We start from the raw sequence: 21,372 nt of genomic DNA, 5'->3' as shown, positions 1-21,372 counted from the left end.
TTCTATAGCTTGGATTACGGCATCCCTCTTCCAAGTTATAAAATATTGTGTTAGGTCCTAGCCTTAATATTTCAAATTAGGTGTTATATTAAGGATTTTAATCAACTAACTTGAATTTCTCCCATTGTAAATGTCTGGTTTAGACAACAATGATCTTCCCAAATCTCATGGAAATCATACTTCTCTTCCTCCTCCTCCTCCAATTGTTCTCCCTGACCCACAAGCCCGAAGACTTGAAAGGTTCAATGTCACTCAAGCTCTACTAGAAATGAAACATAAAGATGGAAGACATGTGTGCACTCATGTCTTAAGAATGAAGTCACACATTGACAGGTTGAGAATGTTGGGTGCTGTTATTTCAAGGAAGTTTGCTATTGACTGGGTTCTTCAGTCACTTCCTGAGTCATATAGTGATTTTATTAAAGATTACTATATGACAGATTTTGACATGACCCTAATAGATCTTTCTTATTTGCTGATTGCTGCTGAATCAGAAATGATTTGGCGCAAGAATCAAGCAACTATGGGTGGAAGATCTACTTCTCAAACTTCCATGGACATGGACAATGGTAACATTGGAAGTCTATAAAAACTTTCTCTTCCCAATGGAAAGGGATCAGCCTTGGTCAACCCGGTTGACCGGAAGGTAAAGAGAAAGTTTAAGTCTGGAATAGCCTGTTGTACCATTCCCGAAGAGTCTATATGTTTTCATTGTGAAGGAAAAGGGCATTGGAAGCGAAACTGCCCTAGCTACCTGAAGGATCTGTAAGAAAAGAAGAATCAAAAGTTTGACTCTGGTTCAGGTAAGCCCACTATCTAACTCTGTTAAGTTCCTAATTGCTGATTGTTACTACATAATGTGACTAAGTTGCATTTTGATGTTTGGCAGGATCAAGCAAAGGGAAGGAAAACTTAAAGTAAAAGTATGATGAATCTGATCGCGAAGATGGATTTCTATCGCATGGTTGAAGATCGGATTTTTGAGCTACTACTTAGGAGATATGATAGATTGCTAGAAAAATATGTAATAGCATAGTTTTCATTTCAAGTTGCATTGTAAGGGAAAAGTTTTTTCACATTTATAAATAAATAAATTTTGTTTTATCTTAATTATATCTCCTTACAATGACATTTTATGAAAAAATTGATGTTTGTATGGTTCTAGCAATAATGGAAATGTGAATTTGATTCTATCATTTGTGGTAGTGTCCAAATTTACCAAATAAGGAATATTCTCATCAACCAAGTTTCATTTGGATCGAAACTTGGAATCATGCAAGTTGTATAGTATGATGATTGAGAATTTTCATCTTTGGAAAATTAAGACTAATTCCTTGATCACATGTATATGTGAGTCAAGTGAAGGACTAAGGTATACAGTACACAGTCTTGTGCACTTGCTAAGGTCCACCAAAAAAGATCGTCAAGACTATTCATCATGATTTACTAAGGTTGAGTAAATATGGTTATACTTAACAGTTTAAGTATAATTCTGCAGCATTGAAAAAATTCGATGTATGGCAGAACGAATACGAAGAATCAAATTAGGCAGGAAGATAAAAGTTTCTCAAATCTGAAAAGATGGGAGAGCACTTTAGTATCATGTTTTGTGATCATCTTAATGATTTAGAAATCATATCACAATTGGTCCTCTAAGGACATCTTAGTGCATTCCTATGGCTAAGAAGAGGAATCAAGAATTGCTGAAATGATTGAATCAAGAAGATGAACCATACTTCGTTCCAAAACAAGTCTTAGAGTCATACTCCAAGACTGTAAGTTGAGTGACATATCTTAAAGAAAGGTTTATAACACTTGTCAAATGTAAGAGTAAAAGTGTCCTACTCTTGTACATTTGAAATTGGTAAGTTGTGATGTTTTGGATAATACAAAGACCAACTAAGGCCAATTGTGTGAAGTGTTTCTCTTGATAAAGAATCCGCACTATCTCTTGAATATTTGGCAAGTGAGTTTTATATGTCTATAGGACAGTGGGAGTCTTAAAGATCTTGGAAAAGCCTTTAGATCTAATCAAGAAGAAGAAACCTATAGTTTATCACTAGTACACGACTTGAGGTTTATAACCTATCGTGTTGACATACTCTTACTTCTGTGCCCATTCCAGTTACAGTTGGCTTTGCATAGGAGTTCTGAAAGTTCTCAATTGGTTGCATAAATACTTGGAAGCAATGGCAGGCCCTGTACTGCCAGGTGGCAAGAAGTTAAGATTGCATAAGTTCAGTCCATATGAGTTTGAATTTGTCTTTAACCTTATCTTATGATTATGGTTTTGACAAATTCACGTGGATAAGAACACATACACCATAAAATCTAAGGGTCATAAGGTTTCTCTCCGATTCATGAAAATGATGCTGAGGAAACAATTCCACCAAGTAGATTTCAAGTAAGATAGCAATTGTGATATGTGCAGTCTCAAAGTCGTTAGTGGAGCATGCGTGGTTAAGCGGCACACTAACATGGACTTATGACAAATGAAAAGATCTAAACAATTGAGACTATGACTACGGCATCCCTCTTCATAGTTCTTAAACTGTTTAGACACACCTGTGAGCTATCTTAGATAAGGTGTATGATATTGATAAAGTCTTATCAAAGCAATCTAGTATCAGAAATCTGAACTTTGGTAAGAAAGTCAATAAAGTATTGTTTTTCTAGAAGTACAGCTGATGTCTGAGTACATGTCAAAGCTAGTGGGAGCATAAGTGTTATGCTAATAATCATCATGTTAGTGGGAGCATGATAATTATGATTAGTGGTGCAAGTTAGCAATGTTAATTATAGAAAACAAAAGGGTTTCAATTGGGAAAAGTTGTTTTGCTATAATTAAGGGAGAGAAAATTATACTTCACGTCAATTCTAAAAGCTTAGATTGAGGTTTTAATCATATTTAGTCAAGGATATATATGAATTTCATGTTGGAATGGCTTGACATAAGGAAATTCTATATATGGGTCCATTATTTGCGTTCTAAAATTCGATTATGATTACAGCATCCCTCTTCATAACCTGAATTATGAGAACTTGGCAAATAGAAATAGAAATATTATAGCAAAAGACTGGTCTAGTATCATGTCTTTATGAATCGTGTCCCATATGCTTCGAATATAGGATCGATTGCATGTGCTATAATATTCATCTGTTCTAAATTTTCAAAAATGCATAGAGCATTAAGAGGGGAAAGTAGTAGAACTGGATATGACTGATTTGATTAAGCAATTGTCGAGGACAATCTAAGGTTTACCAAAGATTGGTTGCTCAGGGACAGTTGGAAGTATAGTGTTAATTTTGGAAGGACCATATTGACATATTCTGAAAGGAGGTAACTCTTGTTTAAAAGTAATAGTTAAAAAGGGGAATATGGAAATATTCCCATAGGTGGAACCTATTCATTAAATCTGTGTAAGATTAGGAAACTTATTGCAAGAAGAATGTTCAAAGCTCTGAATATAGACTTTGTTTCCATGGAATTGATCTCCATTGGAATACTCTGTAGTGTCTGTTGACAAGTCTTTATGACTTTGTGCATAATCATTACAAGAGGACCACTGCATATAAGTTTAGAATCTAACAGATTTAAGCAAATGCCAGGAATATGGGATTTGTGCATCTGCAGTATAGATTTGGGATTGTGAAATGAGAATCATTGGAAGTTCAATCGATCTATTTCACAGAGTAAAGATCATAGACAAACATAGTGTGCATACTTGGTGTATGGCATGACTAGTGTTTAGAAAACATAGTGTACATGCTCAGAGCATGGGACAACTATTGTTTTTAATTCAAGTATAAAGTTGATAGTTTGAAACAGTATACAATGAATAATGTGCAATCAATATGGTGATAAATAAGAGGTGTTTTTATTTATATTCGTAAGTTCTGAGACCCTAGTTGATTCGATTATTCTTGTGTTTCACTTTGCATGTTTCGACTTCCAGAATAACTAAGTTGCTCTTCCTGAATGACTAAGTTATTCAAACCATCCACAATCGGTCATATGTTGGAAGTAGATATGAATCAAGATTGTCATAGGTTGTATTGTAGAGGTCTAAGATGTTGGACAAAGTGGTGCTACAACACTCATGACTGCTCATAAGTTTTGAGTATTGGATTTAACCCACGCTCACTGGTATCACTTCATGGAATTTTATCTCGAGTGATCGTGAGACGGTAATATCATATAAGTATTCAAACCTAGAGACATGACTTGTTGCCTATGAATTGGTTATATATTGATCGTATGAAAATGCATTGGTAACTCGATGTTATAAAACGTGCCTTTGTGTATGATTCAACAAGTAGTAGAACAAGCATATGAGTCGAAGTTTATCTGTTCCTTCTTGGAATAGAAGCGATATCTGGGCCCCTCGATGATTTTGTTTTGACCTATGTACCGGGCCCGGTCAGAACTAAGTTGATCTGTTCACTTAAGTTCTATGCCACACAAATCGGAAATCGGGAAACAAACTGCTGGACAATAAGCAAGACATTGTTCCATGTATTTGTCCGGCTGATATCTAGAACAGAGGATTATATGATCACTTATCTTAAATGGTGTATCATCATCTTCTCAGTTCCGAGAAACCTTGAAAAGAGCTACGATTGTTGGTCGGTTCCTGAAGTCATACTTGCAGTTATAGTTATTAGACTTATCCAAGTGGGAGACTGTTGGATTAGGTGTCTAAGTTCATAACTATTTATGGGTTGTACTTGACCCGACCCGACATGGTCCATTTGGGTTGCATGGCATCATGCATTTGGATAAACTAAAATGAGAGAAATAACACTTATGGTTTATTAATATATTATAAGTTCTAATATATTAATAATATTATTTAATTAGTTTTGATCAAGAATTAATCTAGTATTAATTAAGTGATCAAAAGATGACTAATTAAATATATGGGTTGATTATGTAAATCATCCATAACTTGTATAGTGGGCTAAAGGCTCCATGGATTATCAAGTTGGGCTAAAGTCCATAGGATGCTCCATGGATGCTCCATGGGAGTTACAAACCCATGGGTCATGGAAATGAAGAGCCATGTTACATTAGGGTTTACATGGTGTAACCCTAATTGTAACACACTATATAAAGGATATGTTATCTACCAAAATCGGCTATATAAGTAGTTGCAAGAGGGCAAGCCGATTTCTAAGTGTGACATTCTCTCTCAAAGTTTATTCCAAGTGCATTTGGTGTTGTGTGAGACATTTGAGGCATCACACTTGGGGTGCTAGGCTCTCAAGGTTTTCAAGGAATCAAATCAACTACAAGGTATGTAATTCTAGCCATCTTTTATGTTAAAGTTCCCCATGTATGCTAGATAGGATTATGAACCTTGGAAAAAGTATTTTGCATGTAATTTTAGACAAACATAGATCCAAGGTTTTCTAGGGTTGCATGTACACTTAGGAGTGTTAGAATGCTCAAAACCCAACAAGTTTTGCATCTACCATGCTCATGAATGTAAATCGCTCCCCTCCCATATTAAAATCATGAAGCCCGGATTCATGAATACAGTAATTAAACGCAGCCGCACTAGCAGGGCAGAACTGTGAATTGAATCTTTCTGCTCTTCGTCTCATTACATTGAAGTCTCCAAAGAGTAGCCAAATCCCTGAGTGGGCTAGTTTGATTTGAGATAACTCATCCCACATGACTTTCTTATCAGTTGGCGATTGCGGACCATATATGTTCGCAAAAATTGTTTTTCCAGGTATCCCGGACCAAACACCAATAATGATCAAGTAATGTCTACTTTTAATTACCTCAGTTTTCTGAAACAGCGATGTATCCCATATTGAAATCAGTCCCCCTGATCTTCCAGTAGAATCTACACCATCAAAGTCCAAATCTTGAGAGTCCCAACAATCACGAGCATTGATCTTGGAGAAGTCAGTGAGTTGAGTTTCTTGAAGCCCAAGGAAATTGATTTTATGTTGAGTTTTGAGATTCTTTACCCACCTGACTTTAACATCCTCCCCGATTCCACGAACATTTAGTGAAAGAACATTCATTGACAACGATTTTGATCACCGATTTCGTCCACAATAGTCGCAAGGATCCCATCGCCCAACTCAATTTGAAATCCCAGCTCCTTACCCACCATGACAGTTTGAGAAATTCCATTTGGATCAACACTATCCATATCAGAGTGATTTGATGAACCGGATAAACAAGGGGTAGGGTTGTGATTAAGGTCTAAATTTGGGGGTTCTTGAATATTCGAGACTGAGCGTATATATATATATATATAATTCTATTCGCACAAAACATGCAAATAAGTGCGTCTAACATAAATAATAATTATATAGGGTTTAATTCTCATGATGTGCCCCTATCTCATGATTTCATTTTCTAATTCTTAATGATGGAGTTAATCAATTAAAATAAATAAACAATAAATACGTGAAAATGTGTAAATCCTCATATTTTTCCTTTATTGTTAAAAACCCGTTCCTTTCTCCTTTACTCGTTCTATATTGCATCTAATTAAACTCCATGGATATCCTAAGACCTAAATCCATAGTCTAAGGTAGGGACAATGCATTTCTTAGCATTCAACAAATGTTTGGAAATATACTTACGATGCATGTGCTTCTCCAAACCTTCCGACAGTTTTAGGTGGCTACCTTTAGTTGAGTACTTGTATAATACTTCATATCAATCAGCTACGAAGTACACCCCATATGAAGTTGTTTATGATCAAAAGCCTCGAATTAATTTATATACCTTATCTATATGGTGTTAGTAAAGTAGAAGTTGTGGATCGAAGTATGATTGCTCTAGAGGAAGTACTACAAATATTTAGTTGAGAGACCAAAATTAATTAAAACAAGAGACATTAGATCAAAAAACGACATTATAAGGAAGAAATATCAAGGGGGAGGTTTTGTAACCAACAATCCAATTGAGTTTAAACTTAATGTTCATATTGATGGGTTTCGAGCAATACATCATTCCTATGGTGTACATGCAAACCCTAATAGCTTTGGATCTAGTTTGTCTAATGAACATGCAATTGATAATCCAAAGCCATAAACCCTAGATCTAATAAACTATAACTGAAATTAGGGTTTAGATCTTACCTTTGATTGTTATATAGCAATAACAATCAATCCTTGGCTTCAGAAAGCTTAGTGCCTCAAGTGTTGCACCTCTAATGGAGCCACAAACACCACTAAGCAACTTGGATGAAGAGGGAGGAGAGAGGAGGCACCAAAAACGGCTGGAAACCCTAAAGGATTACTTTTCCACGTTTTTGGGGCTTAAGGGTCCTTTATATACATGTAGGCTATTAGGGTTTACAACTAGGAAACTCTAATCTGACTGCTTAGGCCTTAAGCAATCCAATGGACCATTCTAGAAGGCCCTTGGACGATTTCTTTATGGACCTCCATATAGAATTCGTCCATTGCCATCTAATGGATCCAAAGCCCAACTTTGTAACTATCTTATAATTACAATATCAGTCCCCTTAATTTAATTGATCTCTTTTAGTCACAAAATTAATTCTTAATTAATTCTTGACTAATATTAATTAAACAATATGATTTCTCCTTTAATATATTATTCTTATAATATATTAATAAATCATAATCAAACCTTTCTCTCTTTAATTCATCCTACATATTGCTATGGTGAAGGCAACCCAAAAGGACCATGCTCATAATCGGGTCAAGTACATACCAAAATAGTTATGGACTTAGACACTAATCCAACACATATGAACGATAAAAAAAACAAGATTGTGAAATGATTTTGTCGATAATACCATATTTTCTTGGTTTTTTGGCTCAAAAGAGTAACTCATTCCTGAAATTCAATATCATCCAAATAAAAGTGGAAATGACAACATCGCAAAAAATCTTTCGTTCTTGTTAAGACATGATGAATCCGCATATTTAAGTCTCTCTAACGTAGAGACAATTGAAATATTATCAACATCCCACCATTAGCAATTTGAGACCAAATCAAATAAGCAATAAGGCACGAGTTGAAGAGGTGATCATTTGTATGCATATCACAAAGTAAGCATAAAACAGACTCAGTCTTAACTCCTTTTTTTATCTAAGTTAACATTGGTGGAAAGTCACCATATAAATTCCATCAATTTCTAAATCCCAATCTCAACCATTTGAATGATGGTAAATTATCAATGGACACATTAGCTCACGCAATCGTAGGTCAAGAGTCAGTAACTAGCAAACTTGATGACAATCATTAATTCGATTCAGGTTACGATTGGTACACATCATTGGTGTCAAGATTTAGATTCGTTTGGTTATTTTTCGATAGATTGGTGTGTCGTCATCTTGGTCATGTCTTTCTTGATAGGTTTTTTATATACTTCCTATAGTAATTATAATGGCAGCAGAAACATACAAAGTTAATCTAAGGCAAGCAAATTCTAAGACCTACAAGGATCTTAACTTAATTGATATGAGCTACTACACGATGGATAAAATTTTACTAACCTTTAGTAAAACCAATTTGTTTAAAGAGCTTTGATGTAGATCGAATCCAACAAGTCAAGGAAGAGCAACCAAATCAGATTTCCTCTAATGGCTCACACCCAACAATACCAAACTATTTGATGTAAGAAAATAACTCTTAGAACAATAGAGATTGACCAAGAAGTTAAAGAAAGAAGAGAAACTTTAAGAATCCTTTAGAGGGGGACGAAAATATGGAGTGCATAAGGGGTATTTATGGGTTCTAATAGCTTGCAGATAAAGTATATTTGAATAATTAAATAATCATATTTAATTCAAATTCAAATCTTTTCTTTTTATCCATGCCTTAGACGAAAATTCTAGGGTTTATCCCTTGGAATTTCGTTCACTCATTTTAGGGATCCAGAATGTTCCAACTTATTCAAATATTGAATAATTAACATTCAGTCATTGTACTTTTAATTAGCACAGATTAATTCTAGATTAATTCTAATTAATTCCAATTAATTTTAAACTAGTTTCTAATTAATTAATCAACACATGAATAATTAATAAACTATTTGTAAATCTCTTATAACATTCAAATACTATTCATTGATGGCAACCCAAAAGGACCATTCTATTAATGGATAGTCTTACCAATTTAGTTATGACATTGGGCATTATAACAACAGTCAACAATTATTCCTAATGGTGGGAATCAATGGAATATATTTGTCCTAATAATAATCAACGTCTTTGTTTGGAGGGAGGTCCTTAATCAGTTGTCGGCCAGGACAAATATGGATCATAGGGGTGTTAAGATGGAATCCATAATGTTCTCGTGATGTGCTTTTTACATGGAAAATGCAAATCATTTGCTCACCGGGTGTCCTTTGGCGGCTCAACTTTGGAATCAGATTAGCGTTTGGATTGGTGAAAATAGGATGGGTTTTTGCTCTATTGACAACATGTTTTAGTGGAGTGACGCTTAATCTATTGCTCATTTCACCGAGCTATTTTGAAAATTGTGTACATGAATTTGATATGTTTTCTATGGATGTATCAGGACGTGCTTATTTTTTGGGACAATACCTACAAGAAAGATCAATTATTTGATTACATTATTTATTTTTCATATAAATGGTGTTTGTAATAGGATTTGAAAATCTATAAAGAATTGGAATGGATGGATGTAAAGCCTGCTCATGAACCAATTGTCCTTTTCCGCTATCTTCTAGCTACACATTTTATATAACTATGTCTTTCCAAAAAAATTATGAAATCACTCTTGATGAAGCGATTCGGCTCACCCTATTGGCTCATGTAACATCCCTTAATTTTGAAAGATTTGACTACATGTGAATAGTTGACCAAAAGGGTAAATTGGTCATTTCCATGAATATCATGAAATTATGAAGATGTAGTTTCATGAATAATTTGAAATATGTTTAAATCATCTTTATGATATGGTATAAAGTTTGTGAAAATCTTTATGCCCAAGAGTTATTATAGAATGATATATGCTAATGACATATGATCATATAAGGTCACACCTTATAGCAAGTTACTACTAATTGACTATTTATTAGAGTAAATTTTATTATTAATAATATCAACACTTGTATTTAATTGGAAAAACATTATTGAAAATAATATTTTACCAACTTACTGGGAATTATTGTTTCTAGGAAATAATAATTAAGAGAGCATATAACTAGTAAATATCATATGGTATGATTATAAATGTTGTGTGTAACTTTTTGGACACTTATAGTAACCATTTAGTTAATATACAACTAGCTAGTTGGAGCTTGATTAAACACTTCCAAGAATTCAAAGTCGTGGGCTTCCACCATGGGTGGTGATTGTGTGTTGTCTTCCATTTTACTATCATACGTCTCATAAAAGAGTCTCGTGCTTTCATTAATGGTGAGGTTTGACTTAGTACACATGGATTGGTATATAAAGAAGAGTATACATCAAAAACTAGCTATTTTTTTGCTAAGGATTCTCTTCTTTTTCTCCTCACAAAATCATGAGCTAGGAGCTCATTATCCTTCTCTTTCTTCTTGCAATTTGGTGTTACAATTAAGGGTTCATATACTGCTTCTCTTTAAAGTTCATTTGATATGAACTCTTAAGGATCAAGAACAACATATATACAAGTAAATACTAGCATGTTTTGGTCGTTTATCCTTGTTATCTAATTAATATGTATCTATATATCTTATTATTATATCTTTCATGTTGTTACGCCAAGTATCTTTATACATATATTGTTTCTATTTGACCCACGAAAGCTCCCATGTATATATATCGTTTGTATAATGCATATTTGAGTTATGGGGAAAATATGGTGATTAACATGGTATCATTATGTCTAAGCCTATCACAGTCGATCCTTCCATGTGCTATTTATTTTGTCTTCTTCTTCCCTCTTGTTCTAATCTCGTCAATCATCATGCCTAGAGAATCAAGCACTTCCAACGCTCCTCCTCATAAAGTGTATGGAATTATCAACATTAAGACTTACGTGCGTCTCATCCTTGATCTAACATCCTACAACTATAAACTCTGGAGTGCCCTCTTCAAGGCTCACTGCATAACGTATGATGTTCTCGACCATATCGACGATACCTACGATCCGCCAAACAAGATTCCCATCGATCCAGAATGGGAAAAGCTTAACAATATGGTAATCCTTTGGCTTTTTGGCTTTATTTCTCATAACCTTATTACCTATGCCCACTCTCCTAAATCTAACACTCGTAAGGTGTGGTTGAACATCCACTCTCTTTTCTATGAAAATAAAGAGTCAATAACTATGTAATTGGAATCTGAGATCATAAATATTTCAATGTGCGATCTGTTCACGCATACTGTGAAAAAAGTGAAGAAAATTGTTGATTTGTTGCAAGGTCTTGGTAAACCGCTTAGAGAAAGAAACTTGATCATTCATGCCCTAAATGGACTCCCAACCAAGTATGACAGTGTTGTTAATATCATTTGATTCACCAAACCCTTCCTCGCATTCTCTGAGATGCGATCCATGCTTGCCATAAAGGAAACTCGCCTTGCTACTCCTCGGATCATTACTTCGGCTCATGACAATCACTCCTCCTCTTTGTCTTTGTTACACGTCGGGACAAACACATCCCATCGCAGTGGTAACTCTTACCGTGGAAATCGGTGTGGTGGTGTGGTCAAAATCACCGCTGAGGTAGTGGAAATTCTTGATATCAGCAACATGGCTCCAATGGTAGCCAACCCTCTTGCTCGCACACATATGACTGGGTTTATCACCCACCACCCATGACACATCAGTTCTGGAACGCACCCCCCTTTGACCCAAAACTCGTAGACTGGTCCTTCTCATTCGCATCATCTTCAACGGTGGAATAGGTCCACCTCGATTGGCCCATGTATACTTGACAGTCGGCCTACATCAGCCCAACAACAAGGAAATTTCAACAACAACATCCCATAAGCAAATTTTCACACTTCCGGTCTAATTCAACCTCCATGGACTTGACCCACTAATCAGCCCACATCGCTTCTCGCTCTTTTTAGCACGATGACTCTTGATGACCCAGGAACCAGAAATGGGGTCATGGATACCGGGGCAACTGATCATGTCCATGCTAATGTAGGTATACTTAATTCTTATTCTAATAATCATTGTCCTCGATCTATTTATGCTGGTAACGGTTCTGCAATACCGGTTGTGACCTTAGGACATTACATTTTCCTATTTCTAATACTTATCGTCCACTTCATTTACAAAACGTTCTTATCGCACCACATATCATTAAAAACCTTATATTTGTTCAGAAACTTACTACTCAAAATAATTGCTCTATTGACTTTGATCCTTGTGGTTTTACCGTTCTTGATTATCAGACGCGTCGCCCTCTAATCTGCTTTGATAGCTCCGACCCGCTCTACCTAGTTACTAGCTCCACCAGTCACGCCTCTGTCACCACCACACCCACCACGTGGCATCAACGTCTTGGTCACCATGGAGATCCAGTCTTGAATCATTTAGTTTCTACCCATTTTATTTCTTGTATTTTACCGAAAAATAATGTAACTTTCCATGTATGTCAACTTGGCAAACACACTAGACTTCCTTTTATTTGTCAGATTCTTCTGTTTATGCACCTTTTGAGATTATTCGTTCTGATTTGTGGACATCCCCTATATCTAGTTGTGGTGGTTTGCGTTATTATATTTTGTTTCTTGATCATTATACTCATCATCTTTAGGTATATCCACTTGAACAAAAAACAGAAGCTTTTGAAAAAAATTTACATTTCTCTAATGTCATTAAAAATCAATTTAGAGGTACCATTAAACAGTTTCAGTGTGACAAAGGGGGAGAGTATAACAACAAAGTCTTCCATGATCACTTTGCATCTCACAATATCACTTTATGTTTCTCTTGTCCCCACACCTCTCAACAAAATGGAAGATCTGAATGCATGAGTAGTATTATCAACAACATGATGCGTACCTTACTTTTCCACTTCCATCTCCCTCCTACCTTCTAGCCCGAAGCCCTTAACATGGCAACTCACCTTCTTAATATCTTACCCTCTGTTGCTATATCTCATGACATTCCCAACTATCGTCTTTACCATCGCCATCCCACTTATGACCACCTCCGTGTTTTTGGATGCCTATGCTTCCCTCGCCTTCAACCCACTCATAAACTTCAATCTCAATCCATTTCTTGTATCTTTCTTGGCTATCCCACCTATCATCAGGGATTCGTTGCTTTGATCTCTCCACTCGACAAATCATTATTTGTCGTCACGTCACATTTAACGAGTCTGTCTTCCTATACGGATCGGTCACCCCCACCGATCCTCCCTCCTATGATTTTCTCTCATATTCTCATGTCTCTCCAAATATTCACCATATATTTCACCCCACCAATCTCCCATCGACCAACACTCCTCATAAAGAGGATGACATAGACTCTCCTACTCCCTCTCCTTCACCTCATCATGAGTTTCCTCCCTCTGATTCTCGTGATTCACCATCTCCACCTCCACATCCACCTCCACCCCCACCCCCACATCCTCCTCTCTCTCATCATATGTATGCTCTTCTTAAAGTGGCATTGTGAAACCCATTCAATGCCTTAATCTTCACGCCTCCTTGTTTTACCCCATTCTCGAGGTCACACATCCAGGCTTTGAAAGATCCAAATTAGTATAAAGTCATGAACAAGGAATATAATGCTCTTATTACGAATGGTACTTGGGTGCTTGTTCCATGACCACCAGAAGCTAATATGGTCCATTTATGTGGTTGGTTAAACATAAATTTAATGCTGATGGATCTCTTTCTTGATACAAAGCTCGATTAGTTGTTAACAGGCGAAGTCAACACCACGAGATAGATTGTGATGATACTTTCAGTCCGGTTGTCAAACCAGCCACAATACACATAGTTCTCAGCTTGGTTGTCTCTAGAAATTGGCCTATTCACCAACTTGATGTGAAGAATACTTTTATTCATGGTCATCTTCTCAATACTGTGTATATGCACCAGCCTCCGGGTTTCCGGGATCCCAACACCCGAATCATGTTTTTCACCTCCAGCGATCCTTATACGGCCTCAAACAGGCTCCTCAGGCTTGGTTTCAGTGGTTCACGCAACATGTTCTCCACTTGGGTTTTCATCACAGTCTCACGGATTCTTTTATATTCATTTATCATCATGGAGTCGATATTGGCCACCTTTTATTATATGTTGATGATATTGTATTGACTGCGTCTACTGCTGATTTGCTTGAGTCCATCACCTCTCAACTTAGTAAAGAGTTTTCCATGAATGACCTTGGCCCTTTCAACAATTTTCTTGTGATCTCTGCCACCCGCTCTTCTAAGGGTCTTTTTCTCTCTAAGAGAAAATATGCATCTAAGATTCTTGATCGGGCTCATATGCTCCAATGCAACACAGCTCATACGCCTGTGGAGACTACGTATAAGTTGGATGCTACTGGTCCCCCTGTCGATGACCCATCCTCATACCACAGTCTTGCCAGGGCTCTTTAGTATCTCACATTCACACGCTCGTACATCGCCTTTGCAGTTCAACAAATTTGTCTCTTTATACATGATCCCCGAGAACCTCACCTACATGCCCTAAAATGCATTTTACGCTACATTTGAGGGACTCTTGACCATGGTCTACAAATTTACGTCTCTCCCGTGTCATATCTTCATGCTTACTCTGGTGCAGACTGGAGAGGATGTCCCATTTATTGTCGATCGACATCGGGTTACAGTGTATTTTTGGGTGAAAATCTCATATCCTGGTCTTCTAAGAGACAGGGAGTCATCTCACGGTCCAATGTCGAATCAGAGTATCATAGCATTGCTAACGCCGTAGCAGAGACATGTTGAGTTTGTAACTTACTTCAAGAGCTCCGATGTCCGCCCGCTAAACCTACCATCATATATTGTGACAATATCAACTCAGTCTATATGACGCCGAACCCTGTCCAACAACAACGCACCAAACACATAGAGATTTGCATTCACTTCGTGTGTGATATTGTTGTTTGTGCCCTTCATGTTCCGTCTTCCGCTCAGTACACATACATTTTCACAAAAGGTCTTCCGATACAGCTCTTCAACGATTTCAAGACCAGTTTAAACATTCAGAATGGTCCTCCCAATCAAACTGCATGGGGGGGGGGGTAGAGGATTAATATGTACCTACGTATCTTATGTATTATCTATTTCATATTGTTGAACCCAATTTCTTTATACGTATATTGTTTGTATTTGGCCCAAGAAGGCTCCCTTGTATATATATATATATATATATATATATATATATATATATATATATATCGTTTGTATAATGCATATTTGAGTTATGGGGAAAATACGATGATTAACAATCCTTGCTTGGTAGATACTTATAGAGAGCTTATTCTTTATAGCTTAATGCGACACTTCATCAACTTCCATCTCCCATGATAATCACAGTCTTCAAAGGTTGTAACACTTTTCCTTCTATGGTTGATTTAATATTCTCATGCTTTGCAAAATGATCCTTCGTGGGTTAAAAAGAGTTGTAAGTTTATTCTATTTTTAGACTTCCGTTGTTGTTTTTAGCGATTTTGGAAAAAATGATTTTGAGTAAAACCCAACAGTTTTTTCAAGTGAATAAAGTCATGAAATGATGTCGTTGGACCATAAGGGTGAAATGAGGATTTTTATGATTTTGGTGTCTAACTTATGGCTTAATTGATTAAGTTTGGTAAGTATTTTGTCAAATGTGACTTAATGGAGGTTTTAAGCTCATCTGTAACACTCCAAATCAGGTATTACCATTTGAACCCTTGAATTGAAATTATATAGCATAATGGTCACTTAGTACGCGGGGCTTACTCCAGGAGTACGCTTAGCGTACTAAGGATGAATGATCGCGGATGGTGGCCGTGTACGCGGGGCGTATGTAACAGAGGAGCAAAACCCTAATTTTCGGACTTGAAACCTATTTAAACATCATTAAGCCTCTTGGACCAAACCCTAATCAGCCTCCATAGCCTCATTTCACCCTTTTACCTCAGAGTTTCCTTGTGAGAGTGTTCTTGAGCTTAAAGAGTGTATTTGTGGCCATTTTAGAGCTTATTCAAGAAGAAGAAATTCCTAAGCAAGCTTGGAGTGGCATTGGGCTTCAAGAATCTGCATCTCGTTCACCTTGAAGAGCTTCTAGAGGTATAAAGTCTTGATCTTGCCATCTTATTCATTAGATCTAGTTAGGGTTTTCCATATTGTCCCTTTTGTTGGTTCTTGGATCTTCTCTTGAGAGTTGAGCAACTCCAGAGACTGAAATGGTTAGATCTGAGCTCTGTGAGCATGCTAGATGCATAAAGGTGCTAGCTTGAAGGTTATCTAGACTCCATGCATGAGTTTGAAGCTTTATATGAAGTCCTAATGTGAAGAATGAAGTTTTGAAGTCCCATATGGCATGCAAGGGCATAAAGTTGCCAACTTTATGCCCTAGGATGTCTTAATGAACTCAGATCCGATTTTGGACGTTAGAACATCAAGTATTAAGCACTTAATGGAAGTAGATGCTTAATATGCTTTTACGATGGGCGTGATATAGTGTACGCAACACGTACAGTCTGGGGACTCACTACGCTAAGCGTACTGAAGTGGTACGCTAGGCGTACGCACCCCAGTGGGTTTTGGGCTTCATATGGGCTTGTAGATTCTTTGGGCCTTAGCCAGTGTTGTGCCTAGTCATATGTTGGGTTAGTGGTCCCATGAATCTGTTTTGGGCCCTGGTGGTTTTGGTTGGGCCTTATTGGGCCATGTGGCCCATCAAATAGTTTTGGACATGAACTTTGGGCCCATTAGCAAAGGAAGACTCTTGAGCCATTATGAAAGGACTTGGGCTTGGGTACTTGGGTTCTTTAATTAGATTATATTCAACCCTAATTTTGGGTTAATGGTATTATTGCTCAACACGAGTGGTTTCGGGCTGTTAGGAGAGCAGCTTTCGGGTTCAGCAGACAGAGGTGGGTCTAAGGCACCAATGCATAAGAGTGTAACATATTTAGAGAAATGTTTGATTCTAGAGTTTTGTTTCGAGGATTCTGTCGGAGGTTAAAAATGCCAGTCCTGAACAAAATTTGATTTAGTTTCAACCCACTCTCCCCCCTGGTTTGTGATTGTCTGCCCCAAAGAGTCATCAACTCTCCCATGAACAAATTTTGGTTTTGTTTCATCCCACCCTCCCTCTTGAGGACTGTGATTTCAGATTTTGTTTTTCTTATTCCTTTTTTAGTCAATTTGTTATCTTGTTGTCGGATCTGGTATGGTATTTTCATATCTTCTGTAAGTTCGCCATTTGTTTTTCTTGTTATCGGATTAGTTCTGGAGTTTGATTTTTGGCGATTTAAGCAGAAATATGTGTTCAGTTTTTGTATTTTAAGTTCTGTGATTTAAGCAAAGATCTGGAGATCGATTTTTGTATTTGATCTAGATTTCTATGTGTGAAGAGTTTTGATTTTTGGATTTTGATCTAGATTGCTATGAGTATGATGAGTTCGATTTTTTGATTTTGATATTTTGGATTCGAAGGCTACTATGACTGACCTAGTAACCTTAATGTGTTGTTGGTGAAGTAAATCTCATCGGGAATCATGGCCACCAAACAAACACACACAATAAGGGTGTCGGAGGTGTGTAGCGACTTCCGGTGGTGGCGACTTCTGGTGACGAGTGGAGGGCGGTGGCATATGGTGGATGGGGTATGGGTGAAATTGTTGTGTTTTTCTTTTCCTTAGAAAAAATAAAATGATTAATAAATAACATAAAATTAAAAAATAAATACATAACGGTATAATAGTCTTTTTACAACATTTAGGGACCAACAACGCAATAAAATCAAATTATAGGGACGGTCCGAGTTAAAAAAATAAGTTAGGGACCAAACGTGTAATTTATCCCAAACCACAGGGACCATTCGTGTAATTTACTCAATAAAATAAGAATAATAATGAATTTGTGTGACACGTATTTTATTAATCCCCGGGTTTAATATTTTCGAGGATTAAACAAACATATAAAGTATGACTAGAAGTTTGTGTATTAAAAAAAAATTATAAATTAATGATTTAAAATTTGAGAATTTATTGAGGCGTGCTCACACGTTACAAAATACAAATGACTATTCTGTCATAAGCTTACAAATTAGTGTGTAATCAAAAGTTATATATTACAATTTAAAAAGTGTTTGCCAAGGATCTTTAGAGTATTTTAGCTTTTATGTTCTTTAGAAAAAAAAAACTTGAATCAAATAAAAAAATATATTTTTTGAAAGCTAATTCAATGAGCTTTTAGTGTTTTTATCCGTTAATTTTATATAATTTTACTGATTTTAAAAGCTTATATGTATTTTTGTCAAATATTTATGTAAAAATAAATGCCCCAACTATTTTTATCAAACATATCAACTAGTAAATTAAAAATTAAAAAGTTTATACATCTTCATAAGCTTTGAATCACAACCAACCAAATTTTCCTAAAACACAATTCATAGTTTGAACTAGAAATAATAATAGATATGAATAATAACAATCAAAATCATAGACTTGATAGGCTCTAAGCTTCAAACAAATCTTTCTTTTTTACTTAATAAACTTAATACATAAAGCACTTAATCCAAACAGATGTATATATTACCGCATCACATGATGGCACATGCACCCGTGTTTTCATCACTAAAAGCCGTAGTGTACCGAACCTCAGTCGAACTCGCCCGTTCCAAATGGCGGCTCCCCGGGTCTTGATCATACCGCACGTACCCAGCCGGTGCCTTCTTGTCATACACACCCTGAGCATAAGGGTGGGCCACCACATCGTATGGCACGTAGGGCCACAACTCGACCTTTTTACCAGTTCGATGAGCCACACGGGCCACAACCTTGTGTGGCTCAACATAACCTGTGACTGTGAGCTTATGTTGTTTTGGTTCGATGTTTATTGATGTTACACCCTTCATTCCTTCAACAGACCTACGCACCTTCCTTTCACATCCTTCGCAGTCAATCTTTACTTTAATCTCGACTGTCTGTAAATCATGACATTGTACATTAATTTATTTGTATTACAACTATGTACTTTGCAAAATCTATATGATTATTGTTACAACAATGTTATCCAGATAGATAACGATTTTCACTGCTATAATTAAGTAGATTTTTAATTTTATATATATATATATATATATATATATATATATATAAAGAATACAAATTCTATACGACCTCCATTTACTAGTTGTATCTTATGTGTGAGTGGATGAGTGTGGTTGACTTTTTATATAAGGGAATGATATATATAATAACATCAAAAAAATACTGAAAATACATTGTTTAATGTTTATTTATGCAAAAATGTTTGATATTGTACCATTTATCTAATTGACAAGACTAAAAACGTTATATAAATATTTTTTTATTTGTATCATATCAAGTTATCAACTTTTGTAATTTTTTTTTATCAGAAGTATAATTACATATATCTTCTAAAAAGTGTCTCTACTCATATATCAATTATTACTTTATGAACATGAGATATTTTGATTACTTTTTGGAATTAAAATTGGTCACCAATGTTAGGTCAATTTTACTACCCATGGAGTTGAAGGGCCTACTTGATATCAAAATATCTAAGAGTTGTTGGAGGCACTGTAGTACCCAAAACAAATCATTAAAATATCTTCAATAATGCAACGACTTTTTAAAATTAACTTCTTGTTAATCATTAATATATGTTAATAATTAAGCTACTTTAGATTTTTATTCAAAACCCACAAGAATGCATTTCCCAATTGCTTTAGTGGATATTCTTAAAAAAAAAAAAAGCAAGTGGGAAAACACTCATAAGATCGATTTTTTAACAATAAGTTTGTGATAAAAAGTTTACCAATTTTATTGTACAAATGGATAAAAAAATATATGTAACTATATAAATTGATATAATGATAATAAACTGAAACATTATTGTATAAATTTATAGAATATTCAGTTGTCAAATAAATTAATAAAGAAATTTGAGTTTCCCGTGTAAGGTATTTGCAAGTAGAACCATTCTCTGTCACTTTCCTCTGATTTTCATGAACCCTAATAAGCTCTGAAAACAGTCAGAGTATCTATTCGTACAACTCGCACTGCATTAGTTACAAATCAATAATAAACAGTAGTTCTACTACTTTTGAACTCCAAATGCTACAAACACTTGAGATTCGATTACTAACACGATAAAGCATATTGTAACATCGAAGTGTGCATTGGTGTGTTCATTTTTTTTTATCAGATCCTTAAAATATCTCAAAAGGGGAACAGCAACATCATGATTTCTGTTCATAGAAACTTGAAGAATGACTGGATCGAAATCCGAAAACGAAGTAGCAAATTAAGCTCGTAAGAATTTGTGAAAAAATTTACCTGTAATTGTTTGCGATTTTTGTGGTTATGATGACTTCCGCCTGAGCAATCGAACATGTTAGAGAGATGATCTAGAGCCCCCATTTTTTTTCTTTCTCTGTGTAGATTACGAGTTACAGGAAGATGATTCTGAAAATTAACCCTTCTCTGAATTTATAAAGGGTCATTAGTTTCTTATTGCCCCCTTGTACTTCTTTCACTCTAGAAGTTTTAGTCCCTAAACTTTAAAGCATGTGCACTAAAGTTCTTTTTTTCCCTCTGTATAAATAATTTTTAGGCTATACGATATACCAACAATACATCTCAGCGATGTCCAATGCGGGCAACAATGCACGGTGGGAATATCGTGTTGGTTAGGGTTGTGCCCGCAAATCTGACACTGTCGTGGTTCCAGCCACGTTGCACTGTCTCACTTACCTTTCTCTCCATTGCTATTGTATTGTACATGAAGTCAGCGTTGTGTAAATTTTGTAAGGAATTTTTAATACCGCCCTTTGAATTTTCTGGCATATTGTAATTTTCTGACGTAGTACATTTTTTCTAGTATATGTTATCCTAAAATCATGTGTTTTATTATTGACATTTTGTTCTAACTTCGCAATAACATCAAATATTGCTAATGGTATATGTTTTTGATCCATTTCCGTAGATCCATTTTACCGTATACATTGGTTTAAATCCTGAGTTGAATCCATTATGTAATTTATTTATTTTCTAGTTTAATTTAATGTATTTTTTTAGTTTAGTTTAATGAAATATTTTAATTATCTTAAACTTTATCTAAAATTTCATTATTATTATTTTAGATTGAAAAATAAAAAAATAAGAGTGAAAAGTAAAAGAAAGTATAACATAGGTTGAAAGAAAAAAATAAAAGACTGACGGAACCGAGATGATGTTTATGTGGCACAAAGAAAGAAAAGGAA

General features: G+C 35.6%; 2 protein-coding genes across 2 annotated transcripts; both read right to left on the bottom strand.

Annotated features, from left to right (window-relative positions):
• Positions 1–5,448: 5,448 nt before the first annotated feature.
• LOC145105203 (uncharacterized) lies at positions 5,449–6,039 on the bottom strand. Its single transcript, XM_079042334.1, has one exon. It carries the CDS (start codon positions 6,037–6,039, stop codon positions 5,449–5,451), a length of 591 nt encoding a protein of 196 aa, XP_078898460.1.
• A 12,566-nt stretch (positions 6,040–18,605) lies between these two features.
• LOC145107535 (heavy metal-associated isoprenylated plant protein 26-like) lies at positions 18,606–20,560 on the bottom strand. Its single transcript, XM_079044439.1, has 2 exons — positions 20,447–20,560; positions 18,606–19,068 (listed from the first exon to the last, which is right to left on the bottom strand). The coding sequence occupies exons 1-2, from the start codon at positions 20,528–20,530 to the stop codon at positions 18,685–18,687; spliced, it is 468 nt and encodes a 155-aa protein (XP_078900565.1). The 5' UTR covers positions 20,531–20,560; the 3' UTR covers positions 18,606–18,684.
• Positions 20,561–21,372: the final 812 nt, after the last annotated feature.

Source organism: Lactuca virosa, chromosome 4 (assembly GCF_052849685.1).
Source record: "Lactuca virosa cultivar CGN04683 chromosome 4, Lactuca_virosa_CGN04683_v6, whole genome shotgun sequence".
Lineage (NCBI taxonomy): Eukaryota > Viridiplantae > Streptophyta > Magnoliopsida > Asterales > Asteraceae > Lactuca > Lactuca virosa.
This window is presented reverse-complemented; position numbering and strand designations above follow the sequence as displayed.

Bases quoted from the DNA above. Each gene is read 5' to 3' on its own strand.
- LOC145105203 (XM_079042334.1), bottom strand. From the start codon at position 6,039: ATGAATGTTCTTTCACTAAATGTTCGTGGAATCGGGGAGGATGTTAAA.
- LOC145107535 (XM_079044439.1), bottom strand. From the start codon at position 20,530: ATGGGGGCTCTAGATCATCTCTCTAACATGTTCGATTGCTCAGGCGGA. The intron at 19,069-20,446 runs GTAAATTTTTTC...CATGATTTACAG, and splicing joins AAAATCGCAAACAATTACAG to ACAGTCGAGATTAAAGTAAA.